Here is a 25,962-nt window from a genome sequence, read left to right on the forward strand (position 1 = left end):
CTTCCATTTATAGAAACAGATTTTTGGATCCAAGCTTTTAAAACCTTCTAGAAGTGTTTAAATCCAGAAAATGTAGGGCAAACTACCAAGATATATAAGGAAAAGACTCGAACCCTTCAGATCTTTACCTTTCAATATTGAAGACAAAACTTCAAAATCTGTCCTAAATTTGACCATAAAACAAATTAACTCTTTTAATGCATTTGTATGCATTCATATTTCTTCAGATGAAGGTCAAGGCTGTTTCCTCACTTGTCATTAATACAGAGAGAATAAAAAAGATCAAATCACAAAACAAATATATGAAATAAGAGTGAATAAGTTGAGAAGTCATATTAGATGGTATTGATCTGAATACTACTGAAAGAAAAATCTTCATCAGGGTCCAGTCCAAGCCGGGAATAAACAAAATGGAAGACTGCTTTAGAAAGAAGATTCTAGTTTATTGAAGAACAGAACCATAACAGCATGTGGCTCTGGAGCAGCTGAACGCCTGGTGATGGGAGTGGTGGGTTTTTATACATTCTTGGGCTTTTGTGTTTGGAGTTGTTCCTGTTCCTGTGGCATGAACTTTAACCTGATCTTTTGAGCGTGTCCTTTCATATTGTGATGGTAGTGGGTTAATCCGATTATGTCCTAAAGGTCATGTCCTGCTTCCCTGGGGCTGGGGCTGATGCTATGTCCTGTGTTGGATGGGTGAGGAGTTGCTGGTTCTAGGGATCTTTGTCTTTCTAATCCCATCAACTCCAAGCTTCCTGGCTCCAGTCTTTCTGAAAGGATTATCAAATCTGCATATCTACAGAGCTGGCTTATTCAGTTTCTGCTTGGGGCTATTAAAAAAAACTGGGCCTGCTTTTCTGCCTTTAAGATAATTGGGAAAATATAATATTCTGCCCTTTTAATATCCCCCCAAATATTTCCTTCTCTGCGGGGGGGGGGGCTGACTTCCCACAATACCATCAAGTTTAAACACAATGAAGTTATAAACCAGTACTATATTTTGATGTGAGGGAAGGAAGGGTGGCTGACAAAGACAGCAAAGTGAGAAACAGTGAACAGATTAGTGTAAAATAAATTTAGATGCATTTTCTCATTTCTTGTCTTTTATTTCTTTGGCTTATTTTCTCTGATTTTATATTAGGGCTTACTCTGAAAGAGCCTAGTGGTTAAGGCACCAGACTAGAAAGCCAAAGACCGGGATTTCTTAGCCATGAAAGCTGGGTGACCTTGGGCCAATCACTCTCTCAATCCAACTCACCTCACAGAGTTATGGGAAAATAGGAGGGTATGTTTGCCATCTTGAGTTATTTGTAAAGATAATAAAGGTGGGATATAAATAAATAAAAAGAGGGAAAGAGACCGGCTTTATGGGTATGTCTATTTGTATTGGAGAAAAAAAGCTGTGCATCACCTTTAAACAGCTCAAGACCTCAATTAACATTAGGCAGGACCATGCAAGTGGGATAGGATTAAATCACACAGATAGGTGGCCTGATTTTTGTTTTTCATAGTTTTTGTGAGGACTTGCTTGCTTTAGGTCTACCATGTTTATCATTTTTTCCCATCTTAAAAGTTTTCAGAATGATACTGTTGGTTTTCATTGGATGGACACTGGGGCTGCAAAAACAGGTTTGGAAGCCTGTTTGGGATCTTAAGGCCTCAGATCTCCTAGAGCTGAATTACTCTGAATTCCAGTGCTATCAAGTCCTGGAGGTATAGTAGAACTTAATGCAGATCCAGAGTTTGCAGTCTGAACCTCCTTGGAGAAATGAATTATGAAATTTCATATTGTAAAGAGTTAAATTGGATATAGTTCTATCATTCATAATTCAGTGTAAGTAGAATGTGAAACACATCACTCTGAGTGAGTCTTTTTATGCATACATAATAAATGTATATAAATTTATACTGAAAATGTCATTTTTTTCACTTCAGTCTGGTCCCTCCCAACCCATCTGGACTCTTAGCAGCTGTCTGGGCAAGTCTCTAGAGTTTGGGGCTCATACTATATGGTTGGAAATATCCAGCAGGTACTTTCTAAACTAAAGAAGTGATGGCTAGATTCAGTTTATGATGGAAGTCTTCGTCGTTCCAATCTTAGATAACTGGGAAGCAATGTTTTGCAAGAAAATACTCTGCACATATTCATTTTTTTCATGCAAGTTTACTTCTGGTATTGTTGGTAGGGGCGGAGTCCTTACATCCGTAGCCTTTCGACACTTTTAATTGTTCCTGCTAGACTAAGGCAAGTCCTGTTAGAAGCCAGGCCCTCTTGAAGCGGATGTCAACAATGCCCGCGGCCTATTTTTCCTTAGACTTTAACCTGGGCTCCCGCTTCCGCACCTGCTGCGCACCTTCCCGCCGTGGGGTTGGAGGGGCTAGTAGATGATCGGGTGGCTTTTCCGCCTCCCCGGCTGACGTGGACGCCAACGGGAATCCGCCCTTTAACAGGCGCGGGCGTCTTGCGCGCGGCGAAGCGAAAGGCGAGAGCGGCGCGGCGCTGTGGGGCGTGTTGGCGGGCGGCTCCCAGGCTGGGAGGCTGCAGTTGGTGCCTCGACGTTGCCGCTCTCCGTTCTGGGCGCCACTGAGGGAAGAAGAGTCCGCGAGAGGCCGACGGGGATGGCTGCGGAGACGAACCCCGGCAGCCAGCAAGGTAAGGCGAGAGGGGTGGTTTTTTTTTTTTCTGGTCGCGGTTCCCTTCCGTTCAAACCCGCCTGCCCTTGTCTTGGGGCTCCGGCGGCGGGCGAGCAGCTGTGCACATTGAAAAGCTTTGGGTAGCGACCCCGCGTTACACTTGGGGATGGGCTTGCCTCGGCGGAAGGAAGCTCAGCTCCCGCTATGGAGCTCGAAAGCCACCGCCGCCGCCCGCTCTCTCCCCTCTGCGACCCCAGTCTTTGGCTCCGAACTGCGTTTTCGAGCGAGAGGCGTGGCGCGCGTTGGGCGCCTCTTTCGCCAGAGGCCCTTAGCTGGTCCGCCCTTGCCCGCAGCGGGGCGAAGCCGTTGTGATTGAAGCCCGAAGAACAGAGCACACACGGCAGCCGCTCGGGACGGTGGAGTTTTGGCGAGCACCCAGAGCGACCAGCGGCGGTGTTTGCTTTAGAGACTCTCTGTGCTCCCGCACCTCCTCTCCCTCTTGCCGTGGTGCTTGTTGCACCCAGGAAGTGGGAATTGCCTGGTTCTTACCAGGTGCCACTAGAACGTGGACTCACCGGTGTTGTTTAGGCGGGGAGCGATTTCCAAAACTTGGAGACGCTCCCCTACAAAAAAAAAATAAAAACACCCGAATTTAGAAATTAAATGGAAAGCTTTGAGGGGCAGAACAGGAACAGCTGTCTTCTTTCTTGCTACATGGTGAGGACATTCGATTTGTTTGCCAGAGGTGTGGCTACCGCCCTACAAACGTGGTCATCAGGCCAGGACTTAGTACAATACACTTTTCCTCCTATGGTAGTTATCAGGGTATCTTTTCTGAGACATCTTCAGCTTTTGGTAACATAACAGCATATGGAAGTAGCACTGAAACCTTCAACTTTAGTATAACATTTCTTCCACCCTTTGTGTCTGGTGTTACATGTACAGTATTGCTTTTTGGAAGTGCAAAGTTAGGTAAGACTTACTCTGATACTATGGATTGGTTTTACCATTGCTTCTGCCAAATTTCAGATTGCAGCAGATGAAGTCCTTGAATCCCTTGATAGTGGGCCCAAAGACGAGCATGAGCAACTTGCAAGAAGCTGAGATTGCTATTGCTTCTGTCCTTTTCTCTCATCTGAACTGATCTTGGAAAACTTGCCAGTCAGCTGATTAACAGTCTGGTTTAGACTGAATTTGGGTGGGGAAACTCACAGTCTTACTTTTTTCTTCCCAAAGAGAGTGCTGCTTGTGTGAATGAAAATCTAATAAAATTAGACAGCTGTACTTGCTACTAAAGCAGCTCCAGGAGCAGTTTACTACATGAAAATAAACAATGCTTTTACTCTGTAGGATCTTTTTTAAAAGGAAGAGAATCTAGGAATGCTTAGAACCGGGACACCATACGAGTTCCAGCCGGCACATTGCTAGGTATATGGGTGTGTATTACTGCACATGCAGTGAGCTTTAATCCATCTTTTAGTATTAACCAAAACAGATATCTGGGGGAAAAAATTCTAAGGACCACACACTAAATTCATAGTCACGATTTAGTGAATTCTGATTGTTCTCAATCATAAACTAAGGATATTGAATGAATTTGTGCAATATAGTGATCAAAATGTGTTTATGCACTATGCTGATGTTCTCACAAAAACTATTTCAGAAGTAGAGAATTATAGTTCCCAATATACCTCCTGAAAATGATGGAAATTGTAAGATAGCACATCTGAAAAGCAACAATAATCAATAATATGCAAATGTTGCATGCAGATTTAGTGGTTGTTATGGCTTTTAATTGCCATATAAAGTCAAGTGAGATAGGCAGCCATATAAATCTTGTAAGTAAATAAAGTATCTTAAACGTTTTTCATATATACCGGTAGTGCAGAAAACAGATAAAGGTTCACTTTTGTATGAGTAAGGCAGACTGTGCCATGCTCACTTTCTCTGTGTGGATAAACTGAAGCTAAACAAGGATTATCCATCATTTAACACCAGTATTCTATAGAATCACTTCTGTTTCAGAGCCTCAGAAGCTCTGTATGAAAGTGCAGCTGAAAATGCAACTGATTTGCTAGGTCCTTGGCTTCTGAAAGGAAATAATGATTTATTGTTTAAGACTTGGAATAACCCACAGTTTGCATGATGAATTAACTGCACATCTGGATTTGTACAGCATGCTAACCTCAAATGTGTTTGCTTACTTTATGGCTCTGTGTATTGTGCAAATTGATAATGGTTGGCTATTAATGCTAATACATGGACTTTTTTCATAGCATGTGTGGTAGCTGCTTTAATAGCTAATTTATTTTAAATTTGTGTGTGCCTTCAAATCAGTTTTTTACTCATGGCAACTCCGTGGAATATAGTCCCTGTGCTTTTCTTCGCAAATATTTTTAGTAGTGGTTTGTCATTCCTGGGGCTAAGAGAAAGTCAAAGTTTGGGGCTAGAACTCAGTTTTCTGGTTTCTAAATTGATGTGTTCTACCTGGAAGTTGAGTTGTAGGAACTGGACTTCTTTTCTAGAAAACAGCTTCCAGACTATCTGGATGACTGAGAATCTTCATCAGCATCTTGATGTGCTCTATTTTTTCTCCCCAATTTATATTTCTTAATGGGTAAAATGCTAAAACAGATGAAATTCATGTATACAGGTAGTCCTCAACTAATGACTGGTGGCTTACTGACCATTTGAATTTAGGATGGACCCCTCTCCCAAAAGAGTACTTATGGACCCAGTCCTGATAGATGGCTCCCCCCGGTTATATTAATACATTTCAGGCACTTGGTATCCAGCTCATATATATGACCGTTTGCAGCATTCTGTGGTCACATGACTACAATTTATGATGTTTTTGCCAAAATCAAGGTTTTGGCAAAACACCCCATAGCAAGCAGTGAGTTCTCGAAGTCACTTCATGAGCATGGTGGTTTGCTAAATGACCACTGCAAAAAAGGTCATAAAATTGGTTGGTTATGAGATGACCCACTTTATGAATATCATGAATTACGATCATAATGGGTGACTTTCATTATGGTCACAAGCCTGAAATCTGTAGTTTGAAGAAATTGGTTTGGTTTAATGAGATAGTAATAAACATTGATTGGCAAGCCTCTTATATTTTGTTGCCAAGAAAACAACACAAGCCAACTTGAGGGAGTTTTTACTTTAGTAATAATTAAGCTGATCTGCATCTTCTCATAATAATATGCACTGTACTAATAACTTGAAGACTATTATTAGTAACAGAATCTTTAATCGTAAAATGCTTTCTCAAGTCCCTTTGTCTTCCATATTGTTTTAGTACCATATTTACATCAAAGGAAGTTGACTCTCCATTAAAGATAGCACAGAGGAAGAATAGACTGGAAGGGAAAAAGAAACATAGAACAAAGTCTTGGGTAATGTCCATTTCACAATGGAGCTGAATAATAATAACTAATATGCTCAAGATTGAGTCATTTCAATATTTGTGCAATTTACAAAAACCAGCTTTTTAAAATGAAATTACCATTTTCAGTGTTTTTCATGCAAAGGAGAAAGTAGTTCCCTCCATTCCTTGCTCCTCTGATATATATAATAAGTGTGTTTTTAATGTTTACTTTTTAAAAAACATTTTAACTAGTTTTAAATGGTGAATACTACATATAAACTAATTTCTTAATCTGAATGATCATTCTTTACAATGATGTACCAAGAGATAATTACAGTCTGGAAGTGTTAAGTGCTGTTTGTGAGCTTAACTATGATTAAGGTTAACCAAGATTCCAAACTGGGTTTTATGTAAAAAAAAACAATTTGTGTTTTACTTTCTAAATCTTACTTTTTTATTAGGCTATTTAAAGAGGGTGTAACTAAACCACAGAAAACTACTATAAATGCTTATTTTAATTTCAGAGAGAATGAATTTCTCTTGTACTACTGCATTATTCTGACAGAATATACTCCAAAGAAATGTTGTAATTTTTCCAAATTTACAGTAGAGCAAATCTTGTCATTCAAAATAGTCTTTGTCCAATTTCAGATTATCTTTTCCAAAAATTAGTTTAAAGTCCCAAGAATAAGTAGAAAGCTTTCTAGGGAATATTTGAACAAGTTCTGCTAGACAAATGAACATTTAGAGTTTATGTGCATTTTTTATGGAGCACACTTTGGCAATGTGTGGCAAGTCACATTTCATAGCTTGCTTAACAGCCCAGAATAAAGCTTCCTGTTACATGACTATCTATTGCGTAGCATTTCCACATGTGTTAATTTTTTGTTTGCCTATGGACTGGAGTACAAGTATGCAAAAAGTAGTTTCCATAAAGTTTTGGATGTGAGATTTTTTTTAGCCATGCTTGCTGGGGCTGATAGTCAAAGTCCAAGAATAGGTGAGTAGCACAGAGTAGATGCATTACCTCATTTGCATTACCTCATATTTCCTATATGGCCATATCATTTCAAATAGACAAAAAAGTCTAACATTAAGGTCTAATCTTACCAAACATAACCTTAAATCTATTGAGACCATTAATAGAATTTGTAGCCAACATAGCTGGATTTGATCTTAATATGCCTGAAGAGGAAGGGCTGTATTGGTGCTGGTTATGATCTCTTAGAGATTTGACTTTTTAACTCTTTTTAAGGATTCTAAGCCAATGGATCCGTGGTGGGATTCAGCCGATTTGCACCACTTTGGCAGAACCGGTAGCTAATTTTTTGTTGCCCAGGCTCAGAATGGACTTCGGAAGCGGCATCTACACAGAGCACTGGTTGTTAACATATTTGAATCCCACCACTGATATCTGATATCTATTTCTGATATCTATTTTTATGTTATGTTTTATTTCTGATATCTATTTTTCAGTGCATAATGATTTGAGTGAAAATGCTTATATTATGAGATAAATATGTATTTTAAAAATGGATAGAAAGTAGTTCCATTTTTTTCCAATCCGAAGCAAATTTTTATCTGGTAAAACAGTAAATAGGCTGCAGTAAATCAACTTTCTTCTTTCTTCTGTTAAAACATATTCCAAGAATATTCCAAGAAAGTTATGTACAGCAGTACACAGTGGTACACATAACAGAGCAAATGAAGCCTCAAAGAAGCAGTGGCATTGTATTGATAAATTAGAACAGGGGTCTTCAAACTTGGCCCTTTTATGACTTGTGGACTTCAACTCCCAGAATTCCTCAGCCAGGCATGCTGGCTGAGGAATTCTGGGAGTTGAAGTCCACAAGTCATAAAAGGGCCAAGTTTGAAGACCCCTAAATTAGAATAATGTTGGAAAATTAAATAAATAAAAATTTGATTTGGCGTATGCAGTAAATCTGCATACATAAATACATACATTTCTGTCAGTTGACCAAAATGGTGAATTACCTCAGACTATGATTTAATATTAATTTCTGCAGTGAGCAAAAAGTACTGTTTCATAAAAGTGAACACATGAGGTGGATTGAAAGGTTTTTTTCTAATATTTTGTTTTCTCTTTAGTATACATAAATAAAAAAGAAACAAAAGAAAAAAGGCAAAATACAAAAACATATCACATGTATAGAAAACAGATTTTAAATGGAGCCACACTAGAAATCGGAGACTGTGAATTCTAGTCCTGCCTTAGGTATGAAAGCCAATTGGGTGACTTTGGGCCAGTCATTCTCTCTAAGTCCAACTCACCTCAGCGGGTTGTTGTGGGGAAAAGAGGAGGAATTTCCATAGACAACCAGTTCAGAAGCAGACAGGGAAAAAACTGATCCAAGACTGTAAATCTCGGTTGGCAATATTTTTTACTGCTTACATATGTAATTTGCTGTGCTCCATGATCCATAGTTTTGAGATATTTATAGATTTCACACTGATGTTATGTAAGTAGAACCATGTTGACATATGTAAACCACATTACTCTTTCCAGAATTGTTACAAAACTTACAGCTATTAAACCAAACAGGCAACACCGGTAGTAGCAATCCCATATCATATTCATACAGGATGTATCGCCTCTATTATTTTATACTCCTGGTACAATGAAGATGCTCCCAAAACCTTTGTAAACATTTTCAGAGTGTTTAAACAAAAATATTCTTTAATATTATTTAAAAACCTTTATTTCTTAACATGGAGTATTCCAACACTTTATTCCAAACCTTTTATAAATAATACCTTAAAACACCCTTCAATTTCTTATAAAAATACTGTGGTTTTAGAATCATCCTGTATGCATTTTAGTGCTGAAAATAAGAATTTTAGATGCAGCCAAACCGTGAAACCAAAAAACATACCCACTGTCTAAAATAGCACAGTGGCAGTATACAATACAGATTCCTCTTGCAAAAACTCAAATTTGCAATAATTCAAAAGCCTGATTGATAGTTAGATGATTCAAAGTATTATTACCTCTGTTGGCCCATGCATTTTCTTTTTTTAAAAAAACCTGCAATTTTCAGGCTGGGCTTGTCTCAGAGATTATGCTTATAATTGGAATAAAAATCAAGATATATTTCTGGGCCAAGACTTTTGCAATATTATCCTTTTCAGTGTGAGTTAGGGCCAGGACATAGCACTGAAGTAGCATTGGTCATGCCTGTGAACTTTGGAAAGTTCAGGATGGGAGTGGTACAACCGTTCTAGCCCTCCTGGACCTCTCCTGGGTTTTGATACCTTCTACCAAAATACTGTAAGCTTCTTAACTGGTTTCAAGAGTTGGGAGGCACTATGTTACAGTGGTTCTCCTCCTTCCTCCATATCCAGTTTCACTCAGTATTGAGTGAGAAGAGATCGAGTCCTAGGCTCTGCAGTGTTGGTTGCCTCTGGATGCCAACATGGGGTGTGGTATAAGTCAGTATGCTTAATTACATATATCCATCCCTAACTGGATAGGTGATGCTGTTGCATTGCTGGTCAAGTGTTTGGAGGCTGTAACAGTCTGAATGGGGAGAAACCCTGGCAAGACACTTGATTAGTTTTTTGGCACCCCCAGCTGAGTGATATTACATCTTTGACAGCATGGCTGTCTCAGGAATTCTGGGAGTTGAAGTCCACGAGTCATAAAAGAGCCAAGGTTGCCTACCCCTGTTCTAGACTCATAGCTCTTGCTCAAGGGGTAGGTGGCAGCCTTTGCATAAACATATTTTATGCACCAATTGCATCTTTTCCTGGACTTGTTCCTGGTAACTCATGTAGCTAAAAACATTTTGTGTTCTGCCTGTTGCCCCTTCCCTGCAATCACATGATTGCATTTTGGGCACTCGATAATTGGTCCACAGCATCCCATAGTCAAATGACCACAATTTATGACTTTTTTTTGCTGTACACAGACATTTACTTCCAGTTTTTGGCCCAAAAAATACCCATTGCAGACAGTGGATTAGCTTAACAACTGCCGAATTCACTTAATGATCGTTTTATTCACTTAATGACTGCTGCAATATAAAGGTCATAAAATTAGGCGTGATCATGTGACTCTTTAATAATCAGTCCCACTTACAATTATAATTCTGGGAAAATGTGACCATCCTAGATCAAGCCAAGTCTAAGGAATTTCTAGAAGCCTGGCATTCTGACAAATCAGCCATCAATAGATGCATAGACATTAACAACATCTATAGACTATGCAAAAGAGACTATCAACCAGCCAAAAGGGAACAAAAAGACCTAAACACCTCTCCACCAGCAATCAGCACCCAGATCAGGATAGATTAACTCCAAGGTTAACTTCAGACCAACAATCAAGTAAACAATGCCCCAATCAAGAAACTGCCAAAGAGCCAATAATAAACAGCCCAACCAAAGAATCTCTAAGACCATCCCATCCAACATTGACAGGCAAGCCACCAGAATATAAACTGACAGCAAACAGCACGCCTTACTAGCACTGATGTTACCTAGTTTGGATAATGAAACATCTGCAAGAAAACAAGCAAGCGCAGAGAGCATCAAAGACCCCTCATTGTAAAGAGTGAGCATCTGCAGTGACAGCTTCTCTCAAGTGACTCTGCATTCTGATTTTCGCATATCTTCATACCCATGTGATCACCTTTTGCGATTTTCTGACCAGCAAAATCAATAGGGAAGCCAGGTTCACTTAACAACTGTGTTACTAACACAACAATTGCGGTGATTCACTTAAGTGCAGTAAGAAAAGTCATAAAATGAGGCAAAACTCACTTAACAACTATCATGCCTAACAATGGAAATTTTGGGCCCGATTGTGGTCTTAAGTCAAGGACTACCTGTAGTCAAGAAACAGGCTGCAAAGTAGCACTTAATAGAGCAGCCATGGAGGTTGTGGAAAATATATTCAGATACTGTAATGCCCCGGTGTCAAACTCGCTATGTCATGTGACGTGTTGTGACGTATTGCGACTCTTTGCATTGCCGGCAATGGGGTGGGCACGGCTTCGGTATGATGAAACCGGCCCGTGGGCTGGCAGTTTGACACCCCTACTGTAATGGGTCTATAGAGAACCAGTTTGGTCTATGACTAAGGCGCCAGGCTAGAAACAGGAGACTGTGAGTTCTAGTTCTCTCTAATCCTCTTTGCTGCCATGTAGGCAGATGTCTGGATTTTAGAAGACTAGATTTGATATCCTTATTTCTACAGTAGATTGTAGAAAATAACATCTAATGAACCCAAGATGTCACCAGTGGCTAATAACATTTGACTCAATATATAAATTACAATAATTGACTTTAGTAACTTCAAGTAAAGGGAACAAATCAACTTTTACCAGTTATGAATCTTGAAAAGGATCATTAATTTTTTTAACTTTGCTCCATGCCCAAAAGATATTTTTGCTATAACTTCTGACTTCAACAAGTAAGACTTGCATAATAGCAGATTATTAATAGATTTTAGTGATAAAATAGTGTCTCTCTGGACAGCTCTCTGTCCAAAGAACTGGAATTACAAACTTAAGAAGAAACTACTCTGATTTCCAGTAACAAGGAAGAATTACTGTATTCAGAAAAAGCCCTTAGATAAAGTGTTCCATTAAATCAGTGTTTCTCAACCTTGACAATTTTAAGGCATGTGGACTTCAACTCCCAGAATTCCACAGCCAGCATTGCTGGCTGTGGAATTCTGGGAATTGAAGTCCACATGCCTTAAAATTGTCAAGGTTGAGAAACACTGCATTAAATGAATATGGGGAAATAACAGCATTCATAAAGTACCCAGGATGACAGACAGATAAAACAATTTGATCAAGCACTCAGCTGAAAAACAGGAGAGAGTTTTGAAGCAAGTCCTATTCTCTTGATTTAAGAAACAAGCTAAATTTGTATGCAGAAGTTTACTCATTCATGCTTGCACATATATTCAACATAATAATCTATGATTTATTTTAGAATTTAAATGAGAATCTTATGCTGGTGCATAGATGCCATTTGCCAGGTCTTGGATGAAGTCTCCAAAATTTGTAGCCAAATTATATTTTTTAAGATAATATATTATTGAAGCTGAAATAACACATTGGATAGCTTCATCTGAGGCATTGGATCTTTTTCACTGATCCAAAGTCTATTTATTCAAAACTTAGAATGCACAATAGCTTCATATCCAGTTAATGCTAGAAGCTGCATGGGTGTGAATTAAGAAAGGTGTATTTTTCAAAGTTTATATGGAGATACTAGGAAACAGAATACAGTTCTCTTTTGTATAACTGCTAAATATGCATTGCTACAATGCAAGAAATAGATGTAATTATTTTTTTTGCAGGGATAATGGCTGCAAAACTCAGCTTGTGTTTTTGGGAGAAAAAAATCTATTCCATTAATCAAGCATGAAGTCTTACACAGATGGCTGATAGAATAGATTATGTCTAGTAATCCTTTTGTGTCCTAGAAGATTAAGGATATTCTGGTGCAATAACAGTCAGCTGACACTTAAAAAAAACAACCCTGAAAATTCTTGGTGTAATCCAGCAAGGGCTAAGGCTTTCCAGGATCATAGATATTTAATGTCTAAAGACCATTCTGGTGCATTGAGGGGGCGTAAACCACATATTTCTGGTTTGCTGCCCGCATTAGTCCATGCAATAAAGGAGTATTTCTGCAGTGACATTTCAATCTGGCAGCCTAAAGCTTATGATCAGATCAGCTTCAGACATACTTCAGGGTAAAGGCACAGTGGTGCAAAGAGGCTAAGAAAGATGAATATGTCACTAGGTACAGGAAAGAACGAGTGCTCATGCATTCGAAGATCTCTGTGATGGATTGGCAAGATACGGATCTGTATGAAGATTATAAATCTCCTTTTGATTTTAACACTGGAGTTAATAAAAACTACCTTTATTTACTGCCCAGCATGACCTTCTCCCCTCCTGAATCTCCTGTACTGAAGAATTCTGGTAACTCTCTTGTGTTTTAATATCTATTATAAGAGGAGATAACAGCTCAGCTTGCTTTTAGAGTTTAATAAGGCTCTGATTTATCTGCTGGAACTGAAAATGGTCATACTGTAAAAAGATTCTCTATTTAGAAACAAATCTTTTTTATATTGTAATCTTAGTGTATACAGTGATATTAGTGCTTAGATAGAAACTATTGAAAGCCTAGTTTAGAACATGAATATATGAAATGGAATCTTGATACTTGATATTTGATATTGCCATGCAATTCCTAAAACTGTCTTGAGTCTCTTAGGATGGGAGAACAGTTGGTTTCTGATTCATGGGAAATAAAAATGATTATATACCCAAAATGTAATTATTGAAAACTAGTGTTCCAAATGTATTAGATTTGAGTTCTCTTTTAGGGATTAAATAGAACTCATCTTAGATGATGGATGCAGCTGTTCATAATATATTATTTTGATATAAAAAAACAAGTTGCAACATTATTCTAGATTTTTTGCTAATAAAAATGTTCAGGTATCATTCATATTTTGCAATTTTTCCTTTGCGTTTGGTTAACAAGCAATAGTATTCTTCAAAATGATTTTGAGGCCTTCTGATTGATATATAATTTGAATTTCCTATCTGATTACAACAACCTCAGAGCAGCTGGTAGCCTAGAGTATAATTTGGCTTCAGAGAAGAAAATTGTAGATTTTATGTTTCCTTCGTTCATGAAAAAACTCACTGGTTTGTTTCATCTGCTACCTACCCTTAAATATTCACAATGATGCAAATCGTGCTTTGGATACTTCCAAGCATATACAGTAGGAATATTTACAAATAGAGTTAAATAAGCATTAATTAGCATTAATTCCTAAATCAGGAGTAAAAATTTTAATATTGCTCATGGCAGTGCTTAAATAGTCCCAGACAATGTGATCCATGGTGTAAAATGCTAAGAGTTCAGCAAAAATTCAGTAACCTCTGGAACATCCCACATTTTATATATCCCTGCTGCTCTTAATTTCTAAATAGATTGAGTGGAACTTTTGTAAATTTTAAATATTGGAAAATACTCATTATGAATTTGCATGAGTTTGCAAATATTGCAATAATGTTGTAAGAAACCCAGAGTCACCTGACAGGGAGATGGGCAGCAAACAAATTTAATAAATCAACAATAATTTTAAAAAGCCTATTCCATACAACTTGCAGTAAATTAGCATATCAGGTTTGAGAATATTTTGATCTTTTTCTGTAAAAGCGTCTTTTCTCATACCCTGTAATTCTTTCATATTTATTTATATTCATTCATTCATTCATTCATTCATTCAATGTAACTATACTCTGGGATTCAGTTTGCTTATAAACTCAATCCTATTGCAAATGGGTAGCACATCAGGCGGGTAACTTCTGACTCTTCAAATTACAGGGGCTCTAATAAATTGTCATGGTATTAATTTCTTGAGGTCTGGAAACAAGTGGTGTGCCACTTTTTCATTGTTTGTAACATTAAATGTCATTCCTCTAAAATGAGAGCTGTAGAAAGAAATTTCTGTGACAGCAGTATATTATGGGGTGGGGAGTAGGATGGGCATACTCTTTGTGGTATCTTGTGTCTGGAGATAGGTATGTGCTCATTGTTTACAGTTACTGCAATAAGCTGTGTCATGAACTTCTCCAAGTTCTAAGGGGGCTAGTTTTTTGAAAGTGTGAAATGAGAAATCTTGGCAGGACAGTAAGGCTGGAGAAGGAAGCCACACAGTAGACAATTTAAATATCACAAGTGACTTTTTTCCCCTCTTAAAACAAAACAGGTCACTATTAGGAATGTTTTACTATTTTAGCTGATCACTATCAAATATGGCTGGGGTTTCTTCCGTCTTTATTAAAGTGTTTTTTAAGGAGGACATCTTGGTTTTTCATCAGAAGTAATTCTCCACAACAGAAATTCATGCTTCTGCTCCTCCCCCCTATCTTCTATAAATAAATACATTTACTAGCAGGGAGTGGAGATTATATGCTGTAATGCATATAGGACTTTGCCACCTCATTTGCAACTCTAAAGCACCCCAAGACTGAGTTGCCAGATTTCTATGCAGGGCTTGTAAGATCAAAAATAACTAAGTAAGAATGGAAAATGGACTTTGGCATCCACTCAAAATACGCTAAACTCACTGAGGGGAGAGGAGTGGCAGCTCCTACAACCTACTGGCAAATCAGGGCATCAGTCATAGTTAGACCCGTGGGAGAGTTGCTTATCCTTGACCTAAAAGAAAAGGGTCATGTTTGGAGATACTGCTACTGTAATTGCTTTGCAATGTAATAATAATCTGTAATATTAACCCTAACCCGGTTCAGGTACACTTACAGGATTGGTTCCTGGATATAAGGAGCCCTCAGTGAGGCACAGATTTTTGATCCAATACTTTGTTTATAGGATCTAATCTGGGTCGGTCACTGGGGACCAGTGACCAGGCGTTTTGTCTTCCGAGCTTTCGAATTCTAGGCCAGAAAGAAGCTCCCTAAAAATGGGTTCTAGCTCGAGTCCGAAAGCTCAGAAGACAGAACCTCTGGTCTCCGATGACTGACCCATATTGGTCACATTATCCTGGGACACATATTTTTGCCTTTTATTTGTAGATCATAATAAAAAAAATATAATGGAGCTAGGGAGTTCTGTCCAGCCATACTTTCAGTTTTCACACTAAATGAGAACAGGACATTGACGTCATGTGAGTTTAAAAGGGTGGCTAAGTAAAATTGCTTGGCACAGCTTACTGTTGGACAGAGCAGGGGGAGGAGCAACCATCAATAGTGTGCTCTATGATGGTTGATAATGTTATGTCTGAAACTAACTTGTCTGTCTGGGTTTTTATTGGAATTTATTCTTGATTTGATATTTAAATTTAAAAAAAACCTCTGCTTCTTTGCCCCTTGACTTATAATTTTTATAATTTCCCTAAAATAAGCTTTAGTCAGTTGAACTTATTATCTTAATATTTTCACACCTTGCACTACATCAGTCCTTTTTTTCATACTGAGCCCGTCTTAATGGCTTCCATTCTACCTCACTATAGAACATCTTTGTAGTGTGATGCCAGGTTGACAATTTTGATCTGCTTTTTAAAGGTCTGCTGAAAAATGAAGCCATTCCTGAAGGAGAAGATGTGGTTGCTGCAATTAATATAGAAGCTCTCTCTGAAGAAGAACAAGAAGAACTTAGAAGAGAGCTTGCTAAGGTAAATTTAATTTGAAATGACAACTTCTTGTGCTATCTTTAACACTAATCTGAAACATTTACTTATACACCTATATTTGACAAAGATAAAATGATTGAGTTAACAGATTGTGCAAAGTCATTTTGTATTTAGCCATGATTTAAGAAACCACGGTAGGCTGGAAGCCACACTTTTGCTTCCTGTCCTTCTGAAGGGCTGCAAGGATTATACCTAGGGATGTCATCAGAATGGGAGGATCTAAAATTTAACCCCATTTAACTCTATTGGAGGTTCTGGAGCTACAAGAACTGCCTGCATGTTGACTTTGAGCTGTTCACGGGGACTTACATATTATTGGCATAATTATGTATATTGTCAATATGCCTTTTTCTGATGTTGCTGTGAATAAAATAAGCTTAGTTTTTCAAGAAGGCCTGAATGGTATGATATATATTCTAGGAAAGTCACATATCAGCATGTGGCTCCTGCAGCATCCCTGGTGTGGGGGGAGCTAAAATGTTAAACATCTTTTGGGTGAGTTGGAATGAAATGGGAGGCTTAAAGGTACCTATTTCAATTTTCACAATCAACAGAAATGTACAAATTTCTCATTTGGTGGAGTAATGAAGCAAATGAATGACCCAAGGCACTCATTTCATCTTTTTAAAATAATCTAAGTCTTCCCTTAACACTATCCCCATGAACTTAAAAAAGCTATCTGTCTAGTGATGTCATCCCAAACTATACTTCCTATGGATTGCTCTTTTGTAAAAAAAATCCTCATACAGTAATTAAGGGTTATTTTAGATCTCTATCTAAATAGTTATAGTTTACTTGAGGGACCATCTCTGTCTATTTGTTTCTAACCATCCAATCTGGGCCAGTAGGATGGGAGTGCTTTGGATCCCATTGGTTAAGGAATGCCTGTTGGTGGAACCTAGAAGACATGCTTTTTCTGCCATTATGCTGACCTTATAGAAAGTTCTCCCCCTGGAAATTAGGATGGCCCTAATGTTCCTAGCCTTTTTTGTGGTCCTAAAGACCTGTCTTGGCCTGGACCCCTGACTGTGAGAGGACCCACCTCCTTGTTGTGTTAGACTTGGCTGATTGTGATATTTTTCTCAGCTGCTATGCATTTTAATTTTTATATTTGTGATGCAGTTATTTTTTACTTGAAACTGTTCTCTGCCCCTAGTCACTTGTTGACATATACAGTTATACAAATTGATTAAATAAAAATATAGTGTTGTAGTAGATTCTTAGTAAAGTTGAGATTTGATAAAGCACTTATGCAAGTTTATGATATATAAAGGTTTTCTTGCTTAAATTTATTAACTGGTATAGATATTGCATATGAACTAGAATACAGTAGTTGAATACCAGATACTTATTAAATTTGAAGTGGCCTAATGTATTTGATTCCATTCTATCTAATGTGTATATTGAAGTCTGCAGTAAAATATAGACACAAATCTTCTGAAAGAAATGCTAGTAATTGTGTGAAGTAGCATTTTCTTTATATATAACATTCTTTTCATTGCTTTGCTTTGTGGATTCTGTCCCATAGGTAGAAGAAGAAATCCAGACTTTGTCACAGGTGTTAGCTGCCAAAGAGAAGCATCTAGCTGAAATAAAGAGGAAACTAGGCATCAGTTCACTGCAAGAACTGAAACAAAATATTTCTAAAGGGTGGCAAGATGTAACTTCAACAAACGCGTATGTTTATTTTGCTATTTGGGAGTGATGTGAAAGTGCTTGAGTTTAATTAATTAATTGAGTTTCATGAATATTATCCAGAAAAAACTATAATTTGAGATCTAATGGGGCAGCATTTTTTAAAATTTGGGGTCTAGTGGAGAGGGAAGTTGAATTCTCTGCATGGATATCTCATTATTGCTTTTTTCTGATGTACTTCATATGAACCATGGTTGTTGAATAAGTCATTATAGTCTAGGCAAAATGTTAGACTATAAATCAAGTTTATTAATGTAAAATCTGGGTTCACACATCACAGGTAGACAAAACAAAACAAATGATGGTTTAGCATGGCATGTGAATATAGCTGTTGTTTGTTGTCTTCCATGAGGAGAGCTTTCAAATGTTTAATATGTATGTAGTATCTATGCCATGGCAATTTTATTAATTAAAATAGAGTGGCAGATCATTTCCAGGCAAGTAATATTTAGAATTCTGCTAAACAAATATATCAACATCCTTGCTCAATTTACTACTACTACTACTACTACTACTACTACTACTACTACTACTACTACTAAATAATTAATTTTTAAAAATGTTGGTAGCTGAAGGCCAACCGTTGTCTAAGATGAAAGCAGTCTGACTTTTCTTTTATGTAGTTCCTTTTTTAAAAATCAAATACAATAACAAACCAGTAACCTTAATTTATCTTAATAGATGAAAGCTTTGTTTAAAATTCAATCTAAAGTTGATGTTCAGTGGTTATTAAGAGACTTTGTTAATGTTTTTCATGGGATACATTATCTCTTAATTTTAAATGTGCTGAAAAGGGAAATAGACAATCTGAACCTTTAAGGTTCAAGGGTACAAACCATGATGACAGAAATTGACTAACTTTCCGATACAGGTATAAGAAGACATCAGAAACGTTGTCTCAGGCTGGACAGAAAGCATCTGCTGCTTTCTCAACAGTGGGTTCTGCCATCACAAAGAAGCTGGAAGATGTGAAGTATGTTTTATTTTCTCCCTCCACTTAGTTATTTATGTTGTAATGGAGATTAATTGTATCAGTTTTTTAAAAACAAAATATAAACAAAATGCTGTCTATGCAGCAGAATCTCTAGATCCTTATTTTCTTTCTTGGCTGTCATTTTGAAATGTTTCAGCAGATTATCACCAACAGATAGGCAACAGAGTTCTAATGGTGAACGTTAATACAATGGTTTCTCTATGCTCTATTTTATTACTTACAATTAAACCACTGATTAATTGCTTTTTAATACATTTTAATAATGTTGTAATGCAGGGGTCCCAACTCCTGCGCTGCGGCCCACTACCTAGCCTTGAAACCAGGCCATGGAAGTGGCATGCGAGCATGCGCGTGCATCTCCATTTGCGCAAATGGCTGGTGAGCATGTGCACATGTGCTCCATTTTCATGAGTGCCATGTGTGCATGCCTGCCTCTTGGGCGAATGGAGCTGCGTGCACATGCTTGCTCATCACTCTCACAGAACATTCCCTTCCCTACCACCACCGGTCTGCAAAGCCGGAAGGGTTGGGGAACTCTGTTGTAATAGACTCAAAAGAATTTTGATTGCCAAACAATGTGAAGCATAATAAATCAAAATAATGATCAAAGGACAGTAAAAGGCCGTAGAGATTTTGCCTATATTATGGATATAATTTTGATTCAAGTAATTTTTATTATAAATATAATTTTGATTCTAATAGTGTTGTTTTTGTATTAGAACTTTTTTTTGTATGTGATTGGTTTAGAATTTTGCAATTTACACTGAATTAGATAGTTAGCAGAGACTTGACTAAAATATATTTGCAGTTGGCGTGAGGAATATTGTTCCATTGAACTCACATGTACATGAACTCTCCACTTCTACAAGCTTCTCTTGAAGCACAAATTGACAAAAGGAAATGCTCTGAAACTTGCATTAGGAGCAATAAGCAGCTCAGACTATAAAAGTAGAAAATTTTCTAGGCATTAGCATGTTGTGAATGTTGTGAATTCCCCTGCCTGGACTTGTAAACCTCAGAATTGCTTAGAATTAAACTGTTAATATGGTTTTGAATTATTGTACAGTTGATGAAATTTGCAGAAAAATGCTTCTGCACCGTGATGCATGATCTTTAGGTGTCCTGGGAAACTAATATTATACAGACTATAGCTCTGAATTCCATTCCCTAGCATCAGGCTATAGATTTGCAGGTTGAAGGCAGGACAGTTATTAGTAAAACTGAATATAATAATATTTAGATAAAGCAAAATATAGATGTCAAATTAAAGCTGGAATCATCTGGTTGATCTATCTACACAAATAAATCACTGTATTTGATTTTAAAACTGCTGAATTGAAAAACAGCTGGATTTTAATGCAGAGAATAATCTTATTTTGGTTCTTATTGAAAACTTCAGATATCTACATATTTACAATACTGAGAAAAAGTATTTATATGATATATTCTTTTATATAGAATCATATTCTTATTTCTAAATGTTGCTTGCTATCCTACAGAGTGTATGCATTTATTCTTTCAAGTGAGATGTCTAAAACAGAGGTCTCTAACCTTTCTGGTCTCCCAGACCGGAGGGAAGAAGAGCAGCTTCAAAATTGGAGCTACACCCACTGGCACAGCACTAGCAGCCATGTTCGTGCATGCAGCATGCGCTAACACTGTACGCGTGTGTGAACGGCCATGCACCCCCACGGGGGCTAGCGGCCTATTCGCGCATGTGCATATAGACCACGCAAACCATCCAGGCTAGCGGTGCATGCGCAAATGGGCTGTGGACACCTGCCCCGCACTAGTATGTGCAAATGGTGTCATGGGTGCTAGTGCAAGTGGAGAATGCGTGCTCACGCATGCGCACAACGGCTAGCCATTTCCGCAGCTCGCTGGGGAAGAGCTTGCGGCCTGGCCCCAGACCCTAAGTTGGGGACCCCTGGGCTAAAAGGTTTGGGAAAAGGATGAGTCATTATATAAAGGCATCTGAAATTCCTCTATTCTTTTACAAATTCTACCACTACAGTACTGTCAAAAAAATATTCTCTTCAGGGACATGCTAATCAGTTTTTATAACCAGATTTTCCTTTCTTTTAATGCTGCCATTTAGTATACGTTGTCTACAGCATTCAATTAGTATGCCTGCTATGAGGTAAAGTATGTATTGTTTACTAGAGTGCCCAAACTTGACAAAATGTGAATAGGAATGGCTCAGTTTGTTTGGTACAACTGCACCAGGATATTAAGTATATAAAAGTATCAGATTTATATACAAGCTGCTTGGCAATCATCTGTATTTAAAGCAAGAGATACACTGAAAATGTGATGAATAGCTTGTTTGGGGGGGAACCTATTTGTAAAGCTGTAAAACTACAGCTCTGAACATAATTCAGAGTAAAATTCATGTAACTATAGAAATCAGTAACAAATCTAAAATGATGGTGATAAGTACTACATATGAGTGACAATCCTTTTAAAAATTAATACATTCCTCATCATCACTAACCAGATGGTGATGAAGAAAAAGGGTGCTTACTAAATTTAAAGTATCAGAGGTTACATTTTAAATACTATGTAATACTATTTAATTTTGTTTGTAGGTTCTCCCTGCTTAGTCTGAGATTGCATGTATATTTCTAACTTGAATTTTCTTTTCTTTTTTCTTTCATTAGAAATTCTCCAACATTCAAGTCATTTGAAGAAAAAGTGGAGAACCTAAAGGTAAAATTTAACAATAAAATGTGTTGCTAAAGGGGAAGGAATTGGTTATAAAGGAAGTAACTTACCAAGATATTAATAGTTTAACACTTAGGTTTCTCCCATCTATGGAATGAATTTTACATTTAGCACTTACTGCAACTACAAGATAGAATAGAGAAGAGCTTTTATTCTTGAAAATAGAACAACATAGATTCAGTACGAATACCTTTGGAAATATTGTACTGTAGTGGAATAGTGCTTTATTCCATTTCGAGACTTTTTAACTTCATTAGTACATAATATGATATCAGAATTCTGGAAATTATGAATCCAGTAGTATTCATTACTTTTATCAATGAAACCAATTAAAGCCAAGCTTGCTAGGAATTCTGGGTGGTATACTTACAGCAGATCTGAAGAACTCATAATTTTTTTTTTTAGAATTGCTTTTGGGCAGAAAGTTCTGGGTTGATACTCTTAGCAAGGCAAGATGAGAAGCTTCCTAGGTGTAATAGTTTCCATGGAAAAAATATGCAAATAAAAATAGTGTTCTAACAGAAAATGGGCGTGAATATATTCCAGTGGAAAAATTGCTTTCTTCAGTATTAGAGGTCTTTTTTTTTTAATCCTCAGTCTAGTATTTTGCCACAAATTACTGGAAAGCTGTTGAAATGCCACATTTCCCAGAAAAATGCTAAAAGGGTACTTTGGATGGGAGGGGGGGAGTTCTATGGGAACCTTTCTTAAGTTGATTTGCTACCTTAAATTGGTAAATGACTGCTAAATATATAAGTGTACAGCAATTTACATGCTGGCTGAGGAATTCTGGGAGTTAAAAGTCCACAAATGTTAAAGTTGCTAAAGTTGAAAAAGATTGGTCTAAAACACAGATTATTTACAGCAGAGGTCATCAACCTTGACAACTTTAAGACTTGTGGACTTCAATTTACATGCTGGTTGAGGAATTCTGGGAGTTGAAGTCCACAAGTCTTAAAAGTTGCCAAGGTTGAGGACCTCTGATTTATAGTATCCACTGATTAGCCTCATAAATTTTTTAATTGCCCTTTTAGTCTAAGGTTGGGGGAAATAAGCCTGCTGGAGCTGACTTTGGAGATGTCTTGAATTCTGCTGCCAACGCCAGTGCCACAGAAGCTACCCCAAAGCAGACTGAAGAGGAGACTCAATGATTGCCTCACCTTTGTACTGTCCACTGTCAGATGCTGCAAGCAAATGCTGAAGTGCATCACCTCTGCTATTGACTCCTCCAATATGTTCTTCTGTTTAGCACTTAGCTTTCTAAATATTTAATAGTTTCTTGAGGTTCAGAGTATTTTTGAACTAGGAAAATACACTTGCCTTTGTTAATCTGCAGGACAGGAATTTTTATGTATTTTGAGTATTAGGCTTAATTCCAGTCTAGGTAATCACTAAGTTACTGCATTACAAAAAATTAAAAACAAAGCTGGAACATTATGCCCATGTGACATTATGAGTCATCACTTCATGTCTGCTTTCACAGACAAACCTTGGAAGTCTTTGTCTAGCCATTAAATGGATATTAATTGATATTCTTTCACCAATATTCTTTGGCCAAATAATTTGGTTTGGGTTTTGCAATGGCTATTGCACCACATTTTTTTTTGCAGTTATGAAAGCTGAAGAGGGTAGCTTCCAAGCATGTCATCTGTCATTTATTGAAATTTTCCAGAAAATATGTCTTTTGACAGATCTCAGCCCGAAATACCATATATTCCGGCTTATAAAGCAACCTGGCGTATAAGACGACCCCTGACTTCGGCGCCGAGTTGCATGCCTAGAAAGTCGTCTTATACACCGGAAACTACCGTTATTTCTGGTGTATAAGACGACTCGGCGTATAAGACGACCCCTGACTTCGGCGCCAATTTTAACGCTTGCGAAAGTTGTCTTATACGCCGGAAAGTACGGTACTTTTTTTCCCTTCAAGGTTACAAGTGGATTTAATTGTTTTTGCCTTGTCTACTGAATGTTGCAGAAGTAAAATGAGTTTATAGGCATGAAGCAGATGATAAATGTAAAAGCTTAATACAGCTTTCAAATCATTCCATGCTATTAAAAGTATTATATGTTTATTCCACTCTCATGAATTTAAATTATGGGAGAGTATATTTCATCCTCCTCTCCATTACAATTGGTAGAAGCTGTGGGCAGTTTGTACACATGTGTATGTGGATTCTGGGAGTTTGCATCTGTAAGAAAAGGCCTTCAATGAAATAGGAGCCTGTCTAAATTGAAAATCCATATTGAAGCTTGAGAATATATTTAATATTGCAATCATAGGTCAATTTCATATATAAAATATTAATTAAATTTGTTGCTCTAAAAAGATTAATATGTTTTATTTTCTGGCACATTATAAAACATATTTTGAAGATGTTTTTGCTTCTTTTAATCACTAAGCTTAAACTGAACTAGAACACATCCTTAAGATGCATGGTAACTTGGGCTTTGACTTTATAGCTGCACCAAAAAGGCTACACATCATATAAGTCAACTTACGCTGTATTTGACAGCTTTCTGTAGCATTTCAGATTTAGTCTGAATACTTGATTACGTATACAAATAAAATGCTTTGTATTGTCAAACACAAAAGGCTATCTGAATGTTTTCAAACATGGTTTTATATTTCATACAGTTCATTTGTATACATATTGAAGTTTAGTTGGATATTAGTTACTTTAAAATACTTAGCTATACTTCTTAACATAGTTTCCCCAGGATCTGCTTGTGGTCATTATATGAACTTGTTTAAAGAATTAAGTAGGCAGTTTTCTGATTTTTGATATACCAGACCAAAGCTTTATTTCTTGCACATCCAGCTTTTAGGTACTCCGTTTTTCCACAGATTTTTCTCTTGCTTTACCATGCCTTCTAGCTCTATTCCACCACCCTTTCCCAGGTCCATTGGAACTAAGTTGTGCTGAGTATAGGTCCTTTTAACAAGAGAATCTCTTCTTAACTATTCCAGTCAGTTTCATATAGTGTGATTTTGTTTTTGTTTACAACAATCTTGTTCAGTTGAATTTTTCCCTATTTATATAATCAGGCTGTACTTTTTGCTGTGCTTTGGACTCATATGCCCTTCCACATACAAAAAAAGTCTGCACTGCAATTGCAGTTAGAACTTTTGTAAAATAAATATTGGCTTCCAACTGGTATGTTAGAGATTAGATAGTGGAAAACAAAATGAAAACTGCCATGTAAAAAAGCAAATAGGATTATAAGATTATAAAGTATTTTATAATCTTTGGCTGTATGTGTACACGTGGTCATAATTATAAACAAAGCAGCATTATACAATTTTGGATTATAAAGCATGTGATAAATAACTATTACAGATAAAATTTAGTTTTCCTTACAAATGGAGATATATTTTGACGCAGCCTGATACTGAGACATCATAAGGTACAACATAGAGGATATAAGAATGAATGAAATGAATGAATGAAGCTGTGAATGCTCCAACACTGGAAGTTTTTAAGAAGAGACTGGGCAGCCATTTGTCTGAAATGGTATACGGTTTCCTGCCTGAGCAGGGGGTTGGACTAGATGACTTCCAAGATCCCTTCCAACTTTTTATTATTATTGTTGTTGTTGTTATATTTGTTTTAGGAAATCATTCTCCACAGGTACAATAATTAATATAGACAGACACTATCAAACACTTGATATTCCAAGAATGGATTTGCAGATAAGTATTACATTCTGTCCTTTTGCCAATTGATTGATGGCTTGAATGGTTTTAGGTAGCATCCTAAAAGTGCTAAATCCAGGATTTCCTCTTTGAAAAGTTTATTTATCCTCCAGATACTCTAGATCAGGGGTGTCAAACTGCCGGCCCATGGGCTGGTTTCATCATACCGGAGCCGCTCCCACCCCATTTCCGGCAATAGCGAAAAAGCTCTGATACGTTGCACGACGTCATGTGATGTCGTGAGTTAGACATGCCTGCTCTAGGTACTGACACTGGTGTGCTACTATAACATGCTTAACCATGTTTAATTAAGATTTATTCCACCCAATTGCCCAACACACAATACAATCTGGATTGTGAACCCACTAGGCCAGTTTGTAGTTGTTAGGTGAATAAAACAAATACTTTAGGTTTTAGAAAAACAATTCTTGCTATAAATAACTTCTAAGTAAAAACCACAAGGTGGCAGTAGTTGAACAAAAAGACTGAACTCTTGATATAAGAACAGTATCTTTTTAAACTTTGGTAACTAAGACACAATTGATTTGGTTACTCTGAATTAAGCAATAGAATGTTCATATACGTGCAACTATTTTGAGTTTTCAGTTTTACAGTATAATTATCAACCATAGCTT

The 25,962-nt window shown here is 37.3% G+C and overlaps 1 protein-coding gene across 3 annotated transcripts; it reads left to right on the plus strand.

Annotated features, from left to right (window-relative positions):
• The first annotated feature begins 2,261 nt into the window (after positions 1 to 2,261).
• On the plus strand, positions 2,262 to 24,225 carry LOC120308888 (tumor protein D52-like). 3 transcript variants are annotated; one of them, XM_039345538.1, is made up of 7 exons: positions 2,262 to 2,653; positions 16,090 to 16,199; positions 17,746 to 17,894; positions 18,784 to 18,885; positions 21,005 to 21,046; positions 21,567 to 21,615; positions 22,665 to 24,225. In XM_039345538.1, the coding sequence occupies exons 1-7, from the start codon at positions 2,620 to 2,622 to the stop codon at positions 22,779 to 22,781; spliced, it is 603 nt and encodes a 200-aa protein (XP_039201472.1). In that variant the 5' UTR covers positions 2,262 to 2,619; the 3' UTR covers positions 22,782 to 24,225. The 3 variants fall into 3 exon arrangements, with proteins under 3 accessions (XP_039201472.1, XP_039201469.1, XP_039201471.1); XM_039345535.1 differs by lacking the exon at positions 2,262 to 2,653 and adding an exon at positions 12,732 to 12,969; XM_039345537.1 differs by lacking the exons at positions 2,262 to 2,653; positions 21,005 to 21,046 and adding an exon at positions 12,763 to 12,969.
• Positions 24,226 to 25,962: the final 1,737 nt, after the last annotated feature.

This window comes from Crotalus tigris, unplaced genomic scaffold (genome assembly GCF_016545835.1).
Source record: "Crotalus tigris isolate CLP2741 ecotype Arizona unplaced genomic scaffold, ASM1654583v1 scf7180000017952.28453644438:3035480, whole genome shotgun sequence".
Classification (NCBI taxonomy): Eukaryota; Metazoa; Chordata; class Lepidosauria; order Squamata; family Viperidae; genus Crotalus; species Crotalus tigris.

Excerpts from the sequence above, each read along its gene's own strand:
- LOC120308888 (XM_039345535.1), top strand. The coding sequence starts at position 12,810 with ATGCATTCGAAGATCTCTGTGATGGATTGGCAAGATACGGATCTGTAT. Across the intron at positions 16,200-17,745 it reads TTAGAAGAGAGCTTGCTAAG|GTAGAAGAAGAAATCCAGAC; the intron begins GTAAATTTAATT and ends TCTGTCCCATAG. Across the intron at positions 21,047-21,566 it reads ATTAGTATGCCTGCTATGAG|AAATTCTCCAACATTCAAGT; the intron begins GTAAAGTATGTA and ends TTCTTTCATTAG.